Below are 19,767 nucleotides of genomic sequence, written 5' to 3'. Positions count from 1 at the left end.
ATCAAAACCAAAAGCATCTTGAATTACCTAATTAAACACTATATACATGAAGACAAAATAGCTTTAAAAGATACATCCTGTCGTACATATGTATGGTATTTAACAGAGAGCTGCATGAATGATAGCAAAATCAATTTGAGTTAACAATATTCTAAGCCAAATGAATAAATTGAATGACTTTGAAAACTGACTTCATGTGAATGAGTTTGCGGACGTAGAACTCAGTTGCACAACATTCAAACGAAACAAAACGAATTGAATGAGTTGCTATGATTCGAATGCATTCCAATCCCAATTCTGATTTTAGTATTTAGTATTTGTTTATATTATATATCAAATTCCTAGATGTAAATAACTTACTCAATAAGATATAAGTTAACGGTCGAGTCGATGGCTTTAGCAGCTAGCACTCTTAACCCGTTAGTTATTATATTATTTTGTATAATAATTAATAATAAATAATATATTATATATTCTTGAACTAGTCTGATCTGTGGCTCAGTGGGGACCTACTCAGACTACAATACTGTTGGTTTCGGGTTTAAACCATCTACAGAGATTAATTTTTTTGTTTGTCCAACTAGTGAAGTAACATTAAAAGGTATATCTATCGTGTATATGATGAAGTAGCAAATAATATATGGCCTTATTTATGTTTTCTCTGTTTGTGGCAATTAGGAAATTAAATCAGATTTTCCAAGATTTGTCCCAAAATATCCAATCCAAAACAGCGCACTAAGATTTTTGCTGAATTGAATATTTAAATTTTAATAGTCCTCATTTTGCAATTATTTTTCCTACATTTTTGATGAAATTATTAGTTGTGGTTGCTTTAAAACGTTCCAATAAATATAAGACAATTCGAATAATTCGAAAGATTCGAGTGCCTTAGTACCATTCGATGCTTTGACACTCAATTCATTGCCTTTCATTAAACAGAGTTAAGTTAGTTTTAGAGATTTTAAAAGTACTAACATTCACACTCCATCATTTCTTAGTGTAGTAGTCACTTATTGATTTAAAAACAATTCGAATGGATTGATTCCACAATCATATTTCTCTCATTCCTGTAGCTCTATAGTATTTAACCAACTCCAACCGTTGCCTTAGACAGGTACGAACCACGAACACCCTCTACTTTACTGATTTTGCTGCGTTTTTCGGAGGCCAGTCGAAATGTTGATGGCGTGCCTTATTTCTATGTGTGTTTATGTTACATGCAACATACAACAACAACAACAGCAACAATGGCAACATGTGGCTCGAGTGCAATTCGCATTTGCATCTCAATTGCATTTTGTATTGTCTGCTTGTTTTGTTTGCCTCTTCATCTCTCTATGTGCTTCTCTAGGTGCAGCTGCGTGTGTTTTTTTTTTGTTTTTGTCTATGGGGGATCCGGTTTTAGTGACCTACTTCCGGTGGCTGTTGTTGCCTAGTTCTATGCGTGTTGCATTCATCTTGACCTTTACAGCGCCTCCGCACACCCACACCTACTACATATATTCAAAATCTACTATTTCTTTTCCCTCTAACTATTTACATATTTAACCCACACGCCTACATTTTACACTATATTCATAAATTCTTAGATTTTTCCTTTTTTAAGTCAAACTCTTTTGTTCGCTTGGCAATTTGTTTAGCATTTTTTATTGTATTCTTTTAGTACTTACATTTTCTAATTGTTTGCATTTTATAAGATACGAGGAGGAATATCCCTGGACAATGTGGAAATATAGGTTCATTAGGTTCGTTTCTGTACCCAACTGTTATTATACCCTTTTTGAATTTAAATTTCTCTTGGCAGAGAAAATTTAACGCCTGTCAGAAAATAAAAGGGAAGAATACTGAAAAAAAAATTAACCCAATTATGGACAGGCGCAGCAAAATCAAAGTGGACAGGAAAGATAGGCTCCTCCGCATGGCTGACTGTGTGTATCCGAATAAGATGCGAACTTAAATTGGGTCACGTGCTTGAATCTGACAATTTTATGATGCGAATGCCAGCGGCTGAGTACTCCTCCCTTTTTCCTCGTTTTCTACACGCCTGCTGAAGGATTTCCTAAAAGATTCGCAACCAACAAGTGCAATGTTTCTTTCTTTTTTTTGTGGATGATGCATCCATAAATTAAATGCGTAAACGAGTTTCGCATAGCGAACGACTGGGCAGGGCTGAGGGGATATTGGAAATGCAACTTGTATATATGTATATATATATTTTGTCTTTTTGGGACCAAGGGGGTGTTTTGGTTGCTGGTTGCTGGTTGTGAAGATGCAGCTTCTTTCGCATACAACTCAGCTTTGGGCTACATAATTAATTCCGGCAAGTGGCGGCCCAAGATTTTTTCTGTGTGGCTGCGGTCGAAGTAGAGACAAAGTAGAAGAAGACAGAGAGGCAATACGTGATATGGGCCAACAGGTTTTTGGTTTCCCAGCGCACTTGCCACCATCGCACCCAAAAAAAAAAACAACAACAAAAAAATTTATATGCATCGTCTTCGCGTTCATTGTCGTTTTTTTTTTTTTCTGTTCCGTGGGTTTCAAGTGGAGACCGGGTCAGCGATTCCACTTGATTTGATTTTGGTATTCCATGCACCGTTATTCAAAACATTCGAAAAACGTTTTAAGCAAAGACCTATACATATGTACAGATATGTGCGTGTGGTTATAATTATATGTGTGTGTGTGTATATTGAGTACATTGTGTATGTTATTACTTTCAAGTTGCAATTACATACATATACGTATGTACTTATGTGTATGTATGTGTGTACATAAAGTGACTCATGTAATATAATGTAAAGTAAGTAAGTCATCTCGCCGACTTTGGTATACCAAGGGAAACAAATATTTCAAGTTTCGAAGACCAACTTTATAGTATTATCATAGAATATGCTATCTCGCTCACTCTTTCAGACACACGTGCACTATAGCGCCGCCACTAACCAACGGCCAACTTCGGCCTTTTGTACCACCTAGTAAAAAACTTTTATACGTATATTTCGCGTGTTTCTATTTCGATTTTTATCAAATTTGGTAGATCGATAGAAAGGAGTAAGACTAACTAGTGTGCCGAATTTCATTTTGTTAGTCAAAAAATTCTAGGAGGCAATCAGTTGTTTCTAAATTATGATAGCGGAAGTGGGCGTGACAAAAATTTTAAATAAGTATAATCTGGGCTAATATTAAGCAAATCTAAGTACCAAATTTGGTGACTTTAGCTTTGTTAGTTTTCGAGAAAATTAGTTTTATTTAATTTATGTGGGAAGAAGGGGGCGTGGCAAAAGTTTCAAATAATCTCGATAACTGTACACTCTACACGAATCTACATACCAAATTAAGTAACTCTAGCTCTTAAAGTCTCCGAAATCTAGGTGTTCATACGGACAGACATGGCTAGATCGTCTCAACTGTCGATGCTGATCAAGCTTATATATACTTTATGGGGTCGGAAAAGCTTCATCTGTCAGTTACATACATTTTGGCGACTTTAATATACCATTTCACCCTAAAGGTGCATGGTATCAAAACGTAAAGCTTTTCATTCTTTTGTTTTATTTCATCAGAACGTAACCCATTGGTCAAGATTATTTTGATCGAATGCAAGGAATTTTTAATTTACAAAAATTGTTCATACATGGTGAGCTTTTTTTGAAATGTCCCATTAAGTATTTTTTTTTTTTTTTGATACCCACATATGGACAAGAAGCAGAGTAAAAAGAAGAAAAAATACGGCGACCGCATTCGCAAGGAAAATGGAAATTGAAATGGAAAATTGTGCGGGCAAGCTGAAACCTAGCTCGAAGACTAGAGCAGGCCAAGTGTGGAAACTAGTTAAAGTTGGTATAATAATTGTTATTGTTGTTGTTGTTAGTGTTAGAGTTTTATTGTTGCTTTGGCATGGTAATGAGCAGTCAAGTACCCGATCCCATTCGCCAGGCAGAACCGATTATCTTGAGTAAGCATGATTATGTTTATGAGAGTAAAAGTGTTCGCATTGTATCTTGACTATACTTATTTTGTTGTATGTTAAGAATGCTTAAAGTATGAAAATACATGTATATATGACCTACATACAGTCAAGTCTATTATGTGGATATTGGTAAGCCAGAGCCATGTCTACGAAAGAGTCTGCAGCTAAAAAAAGAAAATTATTCTTTAAACATGTGTCGGAATAAACTTAAGATATTATAAGTAAGTATATAAGTAATGATAAAATGCTTTACAATTTCAAAATACATTTATTTGTTATCATATTTTAACCTATCATCGATGTCCAGACTAAACTTAACACAGAGATAGACAGGTACATGGAAACCCACAAATACAATTACCTCATATTACAAGATAAAACAAAATTTTATAAGGTCAGCCGCAGAGATAGAGACAGTAAAACCAAAACTCATGGACAGCCAACAAACAAACTGTCTAGAAGCCAAAGTTGTACCTTGTCTCCTCTGACTACCAGTTCCTAGTGCAATTCGGTCAAGTTTAGTGGATGCAGCTACAGGTCCGGCTAGACCATTTTAGTAATGCAGTTAGTCAGTCTCAACTGCCGGTCCTACTGGCATCTTTCTCTCTTTTTATTTCTTGTTTGTTTATATGTACATACATGCATATATAAACAAAAGCATAAGTAAATACCAGGGGCGGGGTTTCATGAGATTTGTTGAAAGTTTGCCTAGACTTAAGACACTTCAGTTTCTTAATCTACAACTTATTGAAATTACATTTCATTGATTTATTTTACTTATTCTAACATTGGATTAATATAAAGGGGTCTGCTAGCCCCTGCACGCCACTGTATAAGCACACATACGTGTATGTATATTTATGTATGTATGTATGCATATGTGTTTGTGTGTTTGGCCAATTATGGTGTCCTCTTTATTTGCGCTACTATGTTTCTCTGTCTTTCTATCTACATCGTGTCATATTTGTCTGCCATTGGCGTTCGTTGCTTAAGTCTTTCGTTTGTGCCGTCGTCTGCCAAGTGGGTCACTTGCGATTTCATGACCGACTTTTTAGTTTCTCTCTATATATATTTCTTTCTCTCTTTGCCTTATTCTTTTCTTTCTTTCTTTGTGATTCGCATTTTACGACTGTCCGTTGACTGAAAAGAAGATTCAAAGAAATAAGTTGTTTGTATTTAATCAGAATATTTTTATTTTCATCTTAATATTTTTTTAACTTAAAAAATCATTACCTTGTCTCTTCTCTCTTTCATTTTCGTTACACTTCAATTGAGAAATAAAAGAAAGAAGATAATAAATATACATAAATGTGTCATTATACACAACCACAATTAGTTGGCGCTTTTGTCCATGTCCAAAAAAAGAAAAAAAAACGGTTTTAATTTATACCAAAAGACACAATTTATTATGCGTGATTTACCGTATGATGAAAAACATTTAAAAAAGAAATAACCTAAACTTTACCACGCCTCACAGTCTTTGCTTGACAGATATATAAATTTATGTGCTCTGCATTCTATATTCTATACTTTCATTTAGTTTAAAGATGAGTTAAGTAAGGTGCTAAAATGCTTTTATCAAATGGTATGCAATCTGCAATCATAGCCATTTCTTATTTACTGGTCTAAACGACAATCATCATCATCAGCGGCTGAAAACGGGCGACAATCAAAAGCGATTAACAAGATCAATCCCAAACTTGACTTTGCACCTGGTCCACTTTGGAGCTCGATTCAACTGGCCTTTGATAAATGTGTGTCAACTGCAGCCAGAGGATTCTTTTTTTTTCTTATGTTGTTAAGTGCTTTGATTAATAAAAAGAAAATAGGAACAAGCTTACACTTTAATATAAAACGTGTGCAACGAGTTTTACCAACTCCGGTTTTAAATCCGGGTGTACAGAAGTCACTCATCGGCAACGACCACAACAACCACATGTGTATGTATGTACATTAAAATGTAGTGCAATATTCAACAATTTGTGTCATTTCAAATACTCCAGCGCTCGGAAGGAAATACTTAATAATGTCCTTAAAGGTATTCTGTATTTGAAGTGCTATTATAAAGTATCTCTGCTTCTATATATCATAATTTTCAACCTTTAAATTGGCTTAAATCAAAGTCGACCCCATAAGCTTGTGTCATCATTTCTTTAAGTTTTGCTTCTGATACGCCCAAAATAGTTTCTGGAACATAACCAAAAGTTTAGTAAGCATGACAAGTTGGTTGAAAATTAGGTGAATGTATTTACCAGTGCATAAGATTTGATGTACGTACTTGTGTTGAGAATTTATGGACACGGGTGAAAAATTACAGTAAGGTTAGAAGGTGGGAAAAAAATTTTGGAAACTTTTGTCATTACAATATCTGATAAACTAGAAACTCCAGAAACGGCTAAGAGAAAATTCGTCAAGTTTCCATATTTGTAAAAGATGACATTTGTTAAGGAGATTCCTTAATTCCGCTGGCCACTAACTTAAAATTACTTCTTATAATAACTTCTTTTATAAATTCCTTTTAATATAAAGTAGAATCCGGTTATAACGACTAAAGTTCGATGAGTGATTGATTGGTTCCCATACAAACGTATATGAAAGGCCTCCGGTTAGTACGTCCTCCGGATATAACGACGAAAATCGTAGGTCCCTGGTGCGTCGTTATAACTGGATTCTACTATATTAGTTCTTGCTATAACAAAAGTTGGCCGCGATTAATGGCCGTACCGACAGACATTTAGATATGCTTATCTGTATCCCAAGAAGGAGTGGTTGGTCGAAAGTAGATTTTTAACTTAATAACTTATAAGAAAAAAGATATCTTTTACGGATTTAGCATAAAATAGTTTTGGTTTCTTAATTCAAAGACTGTAAAGTGTCTATCTCCTATAGTTTCCAAAAAGAATTCTTACAAATAAGTACTAAAAGTTATCTAGGTTATTACGGGGAATATAAACAATAGTATAAAACACCCACAAGATCGAGCCAAGAAATCTTTTACAAAGGTTAAAGTTTGAGTATAATTTTAGCATAAATCACTTTTGTAAAAGGATGGAAAAAGGCGGATTTTTATTGCTGTCTTAGATGACATTTTCGGGCACCGCGACAAAAAATCTTTTAACACTGCATCCGTTTCGCTAAATGGCTACCTGACAGTCGTAAATCATGAGGCAATGTTTTTGTATGCAATGTCTGCAGTTGACCATTGTCAAAAAGACAGGCAGTCGAACGCGCAGCCGGAAGAAAGGCTGACCCAGATTTAAATATTCTTTAACCCCTGCAGCGTGTCAAATGTTTTTTTTCTTTCTGTTACCCAAAACTTGTGCAAAATGATGCTAAAAACCTCTTCTACTAAACGTAGAACATTCTGTGTCATTCAGAAGACCTTCGACTGGCTTGGTGAGTTTTATGCAATAAAAACCGCTATCCCTTTGCCTAGGACACACGACCAACACATGTTTAAGCCTTAATATACATAGATTCCCAAAATTGCCAGGGTACTCTACTATTGGCAAAATCTGTACATATATTTGGTAATGACGTAACGTGACAATGAAATGTTTTAAAATCAATGAGTAATTCTTGATGAAAAGGTTTAAAAATTTACAAATTTGAAGTAGTTGTTAACCAAATCCGAGAGTACAATATTGTGGACGGATAAATGTACATAGAATGAAATAATACATAGTCTCTTGCCTTCAAGTAGACTAATAGAATAGAATATGTATTATATTTACATAAATACATATATATCTATGTATACAAGTACATACATATGTGTATGTCAATGGGTTAGCTCGTTTTTGATTTTTTACATGTAATTCTTGAGGTCTTTTGGTTTGAGGCCGTTTTACGATACCAATTTAAAGTAAAGTACTTTTTTCTTGATCAACCTATGAAAGTAAAATAAATTTCCCGTCAAGTAATACATGTTCTATAAAAATCCGATAAAAATTAGATAGTTTTCAAAGACCATCATTTTTTGAAAACTGGGTAAACAAAATTCCCATTTTAAATTTCGCATAGATCCTCTATCTCTTTCTTTCTTCTTCTTTCTTTACACGCATGTATGCGAAATATTTATATATATTACCATATAATCTTACATATTCTTTTACAAACAATGCTTGATATTATTTGCTTTTCAAAGAAGAAAGAACCAAAAAGTAAAAACCTGATTCACTTTCATGAATTGTCAAAAAATTTGCCGATTGAAAAAACTTAGCAGACATAAGAGAAGAAGAAGAGGAAGTGCAACAACAACTAAATGATGAACCTTTTGATTTGCTTATTCAACAACAAGAACTCTGAATATTTATTTTGCTCACTCACACATACATACATAGAAGGAAGGTTTAACGACGCCACTGACCCAGTTTTACAAAGTATACATACATATGTATGTGCGTATGTATGTGTGTATATGCTCCAAGCGCTAATATGAACAACCAATGCTGTCTCATCCATTATTAATACACATACACACAAGCAAATTTAAACATTGTTGTGCGTGCTATAGAGAAAGATACTCACTAATTAACCTAAGCCCAAAAAAAAAAAATCATGCTCCAAAAACTCATTGGCAAATTGTAGATGAGGGAATGAGATATTGTGGCATTAGAGAGGGAAAAGGCCAGGCTTAAAGGTAACACCCATATAAATTATGCTTAGAAAACTCCCAAAATGAGTTTAAAAAAAAAATGGCCAGCATTCGAAATGACATCATGTTGAATATTTTTGCCATTTCTTCTTTAATTTCTTTTCATCCATCCTGTTTAAGAAAATATCATTAGAATGTATTAATAAATAATACAACAAATTTTATATAAATTATAAATAATAAAATGAGTATCAATTAAACTTTATTTAGTTATGCATTAGCATATATTTGATATAATGGTCTGATGTTTTTCGAAATGTTCTCTTTAGTTGGCCTGACTTGCACTTTGTGCTCCTCTGGATTCGTCTTTCATTCGTTTTCGACATTTACGAGTATATGAAGATAGAACACAAGCAATGCCAGCTTACCGAGCAATCAGCAAGAACACAGCGAAACATAGGACAGATATAGAAAAACGAGAATGTAATGATATATATGTACTTATATTCATTTTCCATTCATCTTAATGTTCAAGAAAGTTGCTAAAAAGAAACACAAAATATAACATACAAAGAATTATCCTAATAGTCCAATTGCTATACATTATTATAAAGGATCAAGATCAAGTATTTAAGTTTTGATCTGGTAATAATATAGTAATAGCACCTGCACCGTTCACCTTGACCACCTCAATTAGAGATGAGGTAAACTTGCTAACCCAAATACCCTCTTAGGTTCGATAGTTCATCTCTAAAAAATACTAAAAAAAAATGCTAAGGGTGCGAGTAAAAGTCCTAAGGGTGCGAGTAAACAGTCCTAAGGGTGCGAGTAATAGTCCTAAGGGTGCGAGTAATAGTGCTAAGGGTGCGAGTAATAGTGCTAAGGGTGCGAGTAATAGTCCTAAGGGTGCGAGTAATAGTGCTAAGGGTGCGAGTAATAGTCCTAAGGGTGCGAGTAATAGTGCTAAGGGTCCGAGTAAAATAAAGGGATGTTTAGACCAAGTTAGCAAGGACACAATTTGATAAGAAGCTACGGTTACAAACAAAGCCCGATCTTAATCTGTGGCGACACTGAGCTACTGACTCACAGCTAAAAAAAAAAATCCAGATGGAGCTGGTGGGTACAGCACGAGAGAAGGGGGCCAATAGGTCGTAGGCGATGCATGGGGGAGGAAACTTACAAGTGGTTCTTTTACAAGTAATTTGAGGATAGCATAAAACGTATGTATGTATGTATGGATAAACAAATAAAATGTACATATACATACATAATTATACACCTCTGTGCATACATATGTATGTACGTTCCATGAAGCAATTATGCCCAAAATACCCGCGTATAGACAGACAACTCCCTCTCCCGTATTGGGGCCTCTCTGAGAGAGAGCTCCAACAACAGCTGCTGCTGCTGCTGCTAGCGTCGCGTGGTTTGGAATCCAACAAATTTCAATTTTATTTGTCATAGTTGGTTGTTGTTGAAGCATCGGAAAGACGCGTGAATAGAAAACATCAAATCGTTTGATTAGTGAATTTTAAAAACCTTTAAACACAAACAAAAACTATCACAAATGGAGCGCATCTTGAGAGGAATTATGCGTTATCGGAATACAACGAGGGAGCAAATGGTCAAAGAATTTCAGAAAGTCCGCGATAATCCAGAGGTAAGTATCAAATAGATCTACATGATAGAGTATAGAAACTTCGGCACTGTTCTTACAGTGTGTTTTTTGTTTTTGTTTTGCACTTCAACCGTCTGGAACGCGTCATTTGCGCTTTCTAGACGGCTCTCTTGCTGTGATTTGATCTGATCTTTTTGGTGTTATGAAAGTTAATACTATACAATTATTAATGAACAAATTGGCTTTTGACATTTAATATATGTACAAGGCAGTTCTAGAATTAGTGCACGACTTTAGAGTTTATTATGTTTTCAAAAACATTTGAACGTCCTTCAACATTAAGAAAATATTCATTGACAACTAAATCGAACTTTGGCTGTCTGCCAACTATACAATTCAATATTTAGTATATGTATATACATACGCACTTACTTATATTATCTATTTCGTTCTATTATCATTAAGCCCAAGGCCGTGTTCTTTACGTGCATGGACAGCCGAATGATTCCCACAAGATATACCGATACCCATGTGGGTGATATGTTTGTAGGTGAGTTTATCAATTTACCGAAATTTTTGCATATTTATTGGACAGTTATCATTTTTAGTCCGTAATGCTGGTAATCTCATACCTCATGCCCAACATTTCCAGGATGAATATTTCAGCTGTGAGCCAGCGGCCTTGGAGTTGGGATGTGTAGTGAATGATATTAGACATATTATTGTCTGTGGACACAGTGATTGCAAGGCCATGAATTTGCTATATCAACTTAGAGATCCCGAGTTTGCATCCAAAGTAAGTATTTTCCAATTTTAAGAAAATTGAAGCTTTTGTATTTAATTTCGTTTATTTTCTTGTTGTTAGCTCAATCGGCGTCTCTCTCCCCTGCGATCTTGGCTCTGCACTCATGCAAATACAAGCTTAGAAAAATTTCAAGAATGGCGAGATGCGGGGATGAACGATCCTTTACTGTTTTCGTCAGAATCTCCACTACGCCGGTTTGTAGCCTACATCGATAAGGATCAGAAATTTGCCATTGAAGATAAACTCTCCCAGATAAATACGCTCCAACAAATGTCAAATATAGCCTCATATGGATTTCTTAAGGCGCGACTAGAATCCCACGATCTGCACATACATGCTTTGTGGTTCGACATCTATACTGGCGATATATATTACTTTAGTCGTGGTGCGAAGTGCTTTGTAGCCGTGGACGAGGATAGTGTAGAGCGTTTGTCTAAAGAAGTGAGGCAATTTTACTCGTAAAGGAAATAAGGAAAACTAGTCCTTTAAAATTCAACTGTGATACGTATGGCCTTATAGCACATATGAGGAGAATCCAAAATGTAACGAAATAGTTTTTAATATTGGCTAATGTTTTTGTTCTCCCATATATGCATAACCATCATCGATTCCCAAATCTTATTTGAATTCAATTTTGCACTATACTGCAAAATATTTATAGTTCCCTTTGTTGTCATTACATGCATAGCTCTAACAATAAGTTGCACGCATTATTTTATACCATTTGTATGAACATTGTCTGCACTTTTTTGTAATTCCAATATATCTAAGGATTCTATTCTTAAAGTAAAAAAGAAAACTCATTTCTATCTTTGTTTACTTTGTATAATCTCAATGTTTTAAAATTTTACTCCAGTTACACAAACTCTGGGGAAACAAAAACTTTATTTCATTCATTATGGCTCTTTTATTTATACAAGAGTACACTTTTTTAAATGTGGCATATAGCAAATTGCTCAGCCAAAATTAGTTCGAAAATTGATATAGCAATAATAAATTATAATATTAATAAGTGCTGAAATGCTTAAAAAAGCGAGAGCTCTCCACGATACCCTACCTCCACACTTATTGGTTCGACGTTGGTGCGCTTCAACTAATCGGTTCGACGTTGGGTTAAGTTCAACTCAGACCTTAGCACTTTCGACTGGGCCCTTAGCACCTTTTACTTAGACCTTAGGACTTCGACAGTTCGAAGGTTTAAATTTCCCCCACCAATTCGCCCAGACGCCGGAATTCGCCCAGCCATGTTGAATTCGCCCACCCAAATTTAACAGCTGTTTATTAGCATTTGCCTGTTAAAGTTTTGTTTTGATTTTTCAAGTGCATTGCTAATTTTTTAAAATCGCGACTATATATAAGCCGGTAGATATAAATGTATTTGCGGATTATCTATTCCATATATTAAATTACACCTATGTAAATGACCATAATTTCCTGGATTATATCCTTATTATAGCCGCTAACCAACAACTCTACTACTCTAACGGATTCCAATTTGTTCTGAAATATACAAAATTTGTATTTTCGCTAAAATGACAAACATTGTCCAATACGTTGTGGTCCGGAGTGACCTGCGTTCCGCCCTTAATTGGCCATTGGGAGCCGTAATTGCCCAATGTTGTCATGCAACTGCCGCCGTGATGCATCTTCATGCTGAAGACGAGGAGACCAAAGCCTATTTAAATGATCTGGACAACATGCACAAAGTCGTGCTAGAGGTAAGTATACACATTATTTAACTAAAAAATACATTAATTATTTGCCCATTCCTTTTTCATAGGCCAAGGATGAGGCGGCTCTAGTAAAACTTGGCGAAAAGCTTAAACAAAATGATATTAAACATAAGATGTGGATTGAACAGCCCGAAAATATACCAACCTGCATAGCTGTGAAACCTTATCTAAAGGATTCTGTCCATAAATATGTGAAAAATTTAAAACTTTTAAAAGAATGACTAATTATACTCAATTAAGCTGAATTTCCCTTAAGTTTTTAATTGGAATTGTGGTTTCTGCTCTCAATTTATTATGGACGAAAAATAACCAATAAGCAGTTTTATTAAAAGGATATTTGATTTAAAGGATATCAACAGGCAAGTTAAAATACTTATAATTTCATAAAGAATATATGTATTTACATATATTTTGGATCAGCCTTGAAGAGTAATTCGTTAGTCGTTTTACTTCATACATTGAGCCATAATAATGGGAGATTAAAGTATTTTATTTTGAGAATTTCAGTATTTATTTTATGATCAGATTCGTCTATTCTAAATTATGATAACTTCCACTTTCTTCAGAACATAATTTTTTATAAATCCAAAATGTATAAGTTTATTTAAATTTGTTTGTTTGGCATTAGAAATTCTAATTGTAAGCGGATAAATCAAAAATTCGTTCTACTTTTCCTGATAACGAATATATTTTCCGATCTTGGCTGGATTTCTAAACCCTTCAGTTATATTCCTCCTCAACAATTTTAAACACTTTTAATTAATATTTGTTTAGGTTTCCTTTTTTTAAATAGTTTATTTTTGTTTTGTAAAAAATAGCTGGGCTCTTGCTGCTTATGGTAGTAGAAGTTTTTGTAGAAATAAGTAGTAGATACAATTTATATATATGTATATATATGTTTAGATATAATTTTAAAACTAGAATTAAATGTTTGCGGTTTGTTTTTTTTTTTTGTTTTTGGGCCGAAAGCTGATTGCAACTAGAGCAATTTTGGCACAGATATAAATGTATATGCATATGGTTCATATAGGTGGATCGTACAGTACATGTGTGTGTGTGTGTGTGTGTGTGAGTATGTATTTTGGTTGTGTGTTGGTACAATTTCAATTTCTATATTTAACAATAACAAATTACTAAAATTATAACCAAAGCGCTTAAATACATCCGGATATTGCTGGCTTGCCTTGAAACTTTGCTTGATGCAATTAGTTTTTTGCCTTCGTATGCTGTAATGCGTTTAGCTCGTCCTTGAGCCAAGCCTGCCAGTTCTCCTGCTTGGCGAGAAATACGAATTTTAACCAGTTAAAATGGTCAAATGTTTTAAATAAATATGTGTTTATGGTAAGAGAGAGAGAGAGTGTGTGTGAGAGAGAGACAGCATTACGAGGGACACCAACACCAAGCTAAGCCAATGACTAACTACAAGTTCTTGTTTGTGTTTTGCAATATGTGTGTGTGTGTGTGTGAGTGGGTGAGCATATATGTGTGGGTGTAGAGTGTATGCTAATAGCATCTACTTTAGTTAACCGTTAGGAGCAGCTGTAGCAGCCACTTGGCATTTGTTAGCGCTAATTGCGAATGTCAACAGAGCGAAACAGAGCCCAAAAGCTTGCAACCGGAAATCGGAAATGCTTAACTAGTCGCCTTTTCGTGTGCGTGTGTGTGAGTGTGCGAGGGTAAGAGTGTGAGTGTCTGTGTCTGTGTGTGTGTGTGTGTATGTCTTAGAGGGTCTCTGTTTACTCTGGCTACGTGAGCTTGCGCTTGTGTTTGCCATTTGCTGTTTTGGGTTTCCTTTTCACTCATTGTTATGCAAATTATCCTGATATTCATCATATTCGTTTTCATTATCCTCCGTCTGCTCATCCTCCTCTTCCTCCTCTTGCTCGTAATCGCTGGCATTGCTTTCCGGTTGTGTTACATCGGGCAAGTAATCCTTGTGCACGGGCGTCGAGATGATTGGCTCCTATCACGACCCCAATCCCAATCCCAATCCAGTTCCCAGACATATGTTCGTTGTGGCGGTGTCGGCAGTGAGGTGCGTGTTTGTATTTGAGTTTTGAGTGTGTGTATTAGTGTGCAAAAGCAAAAGTTAGTTAAACAAGTTAGTCAACAACAACAAAAAGAAGACGTTTACATATAAGCCATGCAAATTTCATTTCGTTTTCAATTTAAGCCAAATAGTATATATTTAAAGAGAGTGTGAGATATTTTCGTATTTTCAGTTCATGGCATGCTAACCTTTGGCGGCCGCCAGCCGCAACCGGGCAATGGCAGCCCATCAGCGCCAAGGGGACAAGGGGCATCCAATCCGGGGACACCCTGTTCGCCCTTATCGCCGCGATCTCCTTTACGTCCACGTTTACCCGGCGGACCAGCATCCCCGCGAGAGCCTTGCTCACCGCGTGGCCCCTCCTGACCCGGTATGCCATCGGTGCCCTTTATCAAATGTGCGTGTGTGTGTGTGTGTGTTTATATAGTGTGTAATAAGATATGGTATGGGTGTGTGTAGAGATTGGGATAGATTGAATACAAAAGTGTACGACGCCAAATAGGAGAGATAAAGTTGCATGCATACAGGAAAAAAAGTAAAAAAAAAAAGACAATAAAAAGAAAAAGACATAAATTATTATTGAAATTAGCAACCACATAAAAAGTTGGATATATAAATTCTACATTGGAAATAAATATGGGATCATCGATTCGTGTCATTGTTAAAGACATTTTGGCTTACCGGCAAACCTGGATCCCCACGCTCGCCCTTGTGTCCCGTCTCACCCTGGGCTCCCTAGAAATAAACAAATATCAAAAAATAAATCCCATTTCTCATTGTTTGTAATTGTATTTGAGGTTGAGGTAGGTATATATACCTTCATGCCATCCAAACCCGGAGGACCCTGCAGCAAAATGAGAAAACGATAAAGCAAATGATTAGCAGCGTGAGATAACAAGACCCAAAACCGTGAGTAACCAGAATCCGTTACATTAACTTTATATATACTAATTAGTAGGCCACATTTTCTATATGTATTTGTACAAATTCAATTTGTCAATTAGATAATTGACAGTTTTTAGCTGAAATTACGTCATGCATTGTTGTACAGTGAGCAAAAAAAAGGGTTAATACTTATGTTATCATATCCTTTTAGTATATATCCTTTTAGTATTATGTTATTATATCTTTTTAGTATCGTTTTGCTTCATTATTCTTTATATACATTATTCATCCTAATAGTTTTGGCTTAAAATCAGTTTATATACAGTCTTATTCTTGATTAACTTGCTTCTAAAAACTAAAAATCTTCTGCATATTTTATTTATCGAAAGTTAAATTGGAAATTTTGCTATAACTTGGTAATCTTTTTGTAATTTATCAGAAAAACTGTTTGCTAAGCTTTTTCATTAGATTTCTAATCATTTGTTTATATATAAGAACAATTGGAAAAATAAAAAACTTTAATTAACTATCTATAAAGTTGACAAAGTTTGTTCATTGATTTTTGTCTGTCAATTTTGTATCCTTTGGCCAGTTCCCTAAACCTGATTGGTTCTTAGAGATTTGGCAAAAGTAAATAGAAGTTCAATACTTGAAATATTAGAAAAATAATGAACTATTTCTGAAATGTCAATTGAAAAAAAATGCTCTGATTTTATTTCAGCTTATTGACTTTGATTAAATGATGTAACACCCTGCGTATGCGTAATAATCAAAGATTTGCGTTTCGTTTCCCTCTGTGTAAACTTATTAATGAGATGTCCTCTGTAAATAAAATGTCCTTCAAATGTTGTTGTTTTTGTTTTTTAGTAAAAAACCATCACTTTATTGAAAATGCATAATTAATATGAAAATTATGTTAGTTGCATTTTGCCATTTTACAATTTGTCGCTTGTTTGCTTGTTTTACCCCATACTCAATTGTTGCACATGCACATTGGACAAATAGTCGTAATTTGTATATATATATAATATTTTATCTTGTTGAAATTGATTTTTGTTTTCATTTGTTGTCTGCGTTCTTTTTTTTTTGGTTTTTGTGTTATTGGTTATTCGATTTTTGTTTGGTTGTCTGTATGTTTCATGCATTTTGAATGCACAGCAGAACAGAAATAATAATCCATATCATTTTTATGATGGCATAATGCACTCACGCATACATACACATACATATACATATATATATATAGACAGAAAATACACATAAATTTGTTTACGTACATACATACATATACATACATATATTTATATATATATGCCTGCATTTGTTATTAGCTTTGTCTTTGTTAATTCCTTGTCGGTTTTTAGTTTTTCTTTGGGAAACATTTAGTTTAATATGCAATTAACAAATGTACACTTAGAACTACCTTTAGCCAGCTTAATTGGGATTTAGTTAAATGTTTAATTTATCGCAATCAAAAACACAATTCATTATTCTAACCTATAGATTGAGAGTGAGTAAAAGAGAGAGAGGGAAAGTTGTGTAATAGATTCTATTTAAGTTAGAGACTGATTTGAAATTGAAATTTGTAGACAAGTGAAATCGATAAGGTATCAAATTGAGTTTTGAGAGGGTTTCACAGATTTCACACAATTAAATCTTACTTATTGTTAGTTATTATATATTTAGTTCACATTTCTCTTTATATATATACACACACACTTTCATTTGGGGGTTGGTTAAAATGATAAATTGACGTGCAAAATGCTAAATGTGATTTCGTATGTATTTTCTTTTTTGGGGCTTACAACATCTAATTGAAAACGAAATTGACATATTCTTTGTGATTTTCGATGCCGTTTTGCTGTCGAAAATGCTATGAACAAATCCTCATTCATTTACATATTCATCAACAATTTCAAATGCGAAAATGCATTCATTTTGCACACGTTTTGAAGTTGTCAGGCGAGACGAATTTCATTATATTTTATATTTGCATTATTTTCATTTGCATTGATTATGTTTTTGTAGTTGTTGTTATTGTTGTTGTTGCTGACTTTATCTGCTTCTGCCTCATTTCACTGTTAGCTTCTTAAACATGAAAAATGAAAATTGTAGTTTTTATGAATTTTATTATTTTCAAATGGCTTCTTCCCTTTTTTGGCTATAATTGTTGTATAAATATATTTGACTTGGTTTTTTGTTTTTTTTTTTGCTTTTTTATGTAATTTCTTTTAATTTGTTTTTGTATTTTATTATTTGAGATGTTCACTGAAACCCATAGGATACATAGTAAGATTATGTATTTTTAGTTATTGCTGATAATTTGTTTTTGGCTTTGTTTCATTTACACTGTACAACAGGCATTTCGGAGTTAAAAAGAACCAAAAAAAAGTCATAAACAATAACATTAAATGCTCTAATCAAACTTGCTATCAATTCTGAATGCAAATATTTATTTCTTCAAAATACTTTTTCGAATTCTTGTGAATTATAATTACTTTTTAATCAAAATGTTGCTTCAGTGTATCTAGAAATTGCCTGTTTTTCGTATAAATCAATGGCATGTGGGCTATTAAATCCCAAAATTATGAGTATGAAACTCGAATCCAGTTCATATAGATCTCAATTATAGATTTAAAAAAAAAACATTCTTTTGAAATGGAGTTGAAAATGTACTCAAACTATTATTTATAAGGACTTGTTGTAGAAAAGCTTAAAAAGAATTTAGATAACCTTTTTTCCTTCTTACCCTTTTTTTGATAGGGCTGGTCCTTTGCTTGCTTGACTTCTTCAATTACAAGAACTTAAGTTTCCGATTAGTATAGCATGGAAGCCTGTTCAATATTTTGTTGTACAGTGTTATTAATATTCCTCTGCCAAAATTGAATAAACTGACTTATCGGCTAGCCGATGGCAATGCAAATGTTTTGTTTTCATCTTTTATTTTGTTGTATGTTTTGTGATAATTCCAACTTTAAGTCTAACTATTTTTAATATTATATTTTAACATTTAAGAATATGCACAATTGGAAGAGAGCTCTTTGTTGTATTTCTTTTGTTTAAATCTGTTATTTTGTTTGCCATTAATCTATATATGTAAATATATTATATTCTTGAAGTAGACACTGAGAGAGAGTGAGAGAGTAAGAGAGAAGAAGTAAAGTGAGATAGATGAATAGATATTATCTTACAAACTTTAAGCATATTCGTTCTAAATTTAATTGTAGATATCCACATACATCAATAGATTTTTAAGATTTTCTTTCTTATTTGCTCGGCTTTTGTTAATGAGTTTCGGTTTGAAGCTTTGGCAATATTTTTTGCTTTGTAATTGTTATCTACAAAGCCCATGGACGGCACCTAAGACAATGCAAGAATGCAGTTGAAATTCCATATATATATATATATTTATTAATACACCTACTAAAAGAGAAGGAGTTGTCAATCATCTTAATCGAACAATCAATTTATTTTTGGCATTCGCACTTGACTTTATTTAGGGTACACCAGTGCGTATGATTTATGGATTCTCAATGCTTCCAGCAGCGGCAAATGAAAAGCAATAAAAATATTTGCCTTTGTCAGTTTGTCGGGTTAAGTGTGTATATATATACCCTATATATAACTATTATTAACATGTGAATGTGTGTGTGTGTGTGTGTGTGAGTGTGTAGGTGTAGATAGGTAGCAATGTTAGTTTGTTTGTCTCATTTGATAGATGCTTGCATATGTATATGTAAATATGTTTTGTCTGTTTGCATAAATATAATTATGTTTGTTTGTTGTTGGTTTCTTTTTGTGTGCGTGTGTGTGTGTTTGTGTGTGTGTGTGTTTTTAAATGTAAATATTCATTTGACTCTTTGGGTTTGGCATTTAAATGATATGGGTATTATATATTTTTTTCTTTTCGTGTTTTTGATTTTAGCCAGTTAATTTGTTGGATGGGTTAATTGATTCTCATTCTCTTAGTTTCTTAATTAATACTGACATGCGGTGCCGCCTATATAGTAGTTATATACACTTTGTTATACATATAAACTGACATATATATATATATATAGAGATTTAGACAAATAACTCGAAGCACAAGCATTGTGCATGGATTCTCG

General features: G+C 33.9%; 3 protein-coding genes across 17 annotated transcripts in view; 2 read left to right on the top strand and 1 right to left on the bottom strand.

The window, feature by feature from the left end:
* The first annotated feature begins 9,857 nt into the window (after positions 1-9,857).
* On the top strand, positions 9,858-11,789 carry LOC6647006 (beta carbonic anhydrase 1). Its single transcript, XM_002070061.4, has 4 exons — positions 9,858-10,227; positions 10,651-10,735; positions 10,794-10,981; positions 11,051-11,789. The coding sequence occupies exons 1-4, from the start codon at positions 10,135-10,137 to the stop codon at positions 11,450-11,452; spliced, it is 768 nt and encodes a 255-aa protein (XP_002070097.1). The 5' UTR covers positions 9,858-10,134; the 3' UTR covers positions 11,453-11,789.
* Positions 11,790-12,276: 487 nt separating this feature from the next.
* Positions 12,277-12,968, top strand: LOC6647007 (putative peptidyl-tRNA hydrolase PTRHD1). Of its 2 annotated transcripts, none has more exons than XM_047009405.1 (3): positions 12,277-12,352; positions 12,447-12,708; positions 12,771-12,968. In XM_047009405.1, exons 2-3 carry the CDS (start codon positions 12,523-12,525, stop codon positions 12,942-12,944), a joined length of 360 nt encoding a protein of 119 aa, XP_046865361.1. In that variant the 5' UTR covers positions 12,277-12,352; positions 12,447-12,522; the 3' UTR covers positions 12,945-12,968. The 2 variants fall into 2 exon arrangements, with proteins under 2 accessions (XP_046865361.1, XP_002070098.2); XM_002070062.4 differs by having other exon boundaries at positions 12,288-12,364.
* Positions 12,969-13,546: 578 nt separating this feature from the next.
* The window catches only part of LOC6646968 (collagen alpha chain CG42342), a 74,172-nt gene continuing 67,951 nt past the window's right edge, over positions 13,547-19,767 (bottom strand). For 8 of the 14 annotated variants that reach the window (XM_047013603.1, XM_047013614.1, XM_047013615.1 and 5 more), the window contains 4 exons: positions 15,591-15,617; positions 15,455-15,508; positions 14,962-15,159; positions 13,932-14,686 (listed from right to left, as the gene is read on the bottom strand). In XM_047013603.1, coding sequence (XP_046869559.1) covers positions 14,519-14,686; positions 14,962-15,159; positions 15,455-15,508; positions 15,591-15,617 — 447 coding nt within the window. In that variant the 3' untranslated portion in view covers positions 13,932-14,518. Of the gene's footprint in view, positions 14,687-14,961; positions 15,160-15,454; positions 15,509-15,590; positions 15,618-19,767 lie in introns of all 14 variants that reach the window. The other 6 variants (XM_047013609.1, XM_047013610.1, XM_047013605.1 and 3 more) reach the window with 4 other exon arrangements.

Source organism: Drosophila willistoni, chromosome 3R (genome assembly GCF_018902025.1).
Source record: "Drosophila willistoni isolate 14030-0811.24 chromosome 3R, UCI_dwil_1.1, whole genome shotgun sequence".
NCBI classification, from domain to species: Eukaryota; Metazoa; Arthropoda; class Insecta; order Diptera; family Drosophilidae; genus Drosophila; species Drosophila willistoni.
This window is presented reverse-complemented; position numbering and strand designations above follow the sequence as displayed.

What these genes read in the sequence shown, in the direction of transcription:
- LOC6647007 (XM_047009405.1), top strand. Translation starts at nt 12,523, where the DNA reads ATGACAAACATTGTCCAATACGTTGTGGTCCGGAGTGACCTGCGTTCC. An exon ending in TGCACAAAGTCGTGCTAGAG is followed by an intron (nt 12,709 to 12,770) that starts GTAAGTATACAC and finishes CCTTTTTCATAG; the next exon opens with GCCAAGGATGAGGCGGCTCT.
- LOC6647006 (XM_002070061.4), top strand. Translation starts at nt 10,135, where the DNA reads ATGGAGCGCATCTTGAGAGGAATTATGCGTTATCGGAATACAACGAGG. An exon ending in AAGTCCGCGATAATCCAGAG is followed by an intron (nt 10,228 to 10,650) that starts GTAAGTATCAAA and finishes ATTATCATTAAG; the next exon opens with CCCAAGGCCGTGTTCTTTAC. An exon ending in TGTGGGTGATATGTTTGTAG is followed by an intron (nt 10,736 to 10,793) that starts GTGAGTTTATCA and finishes TATCATTTTTAG; the next exon opens with TCCGTAATGCTGGTAATCTC.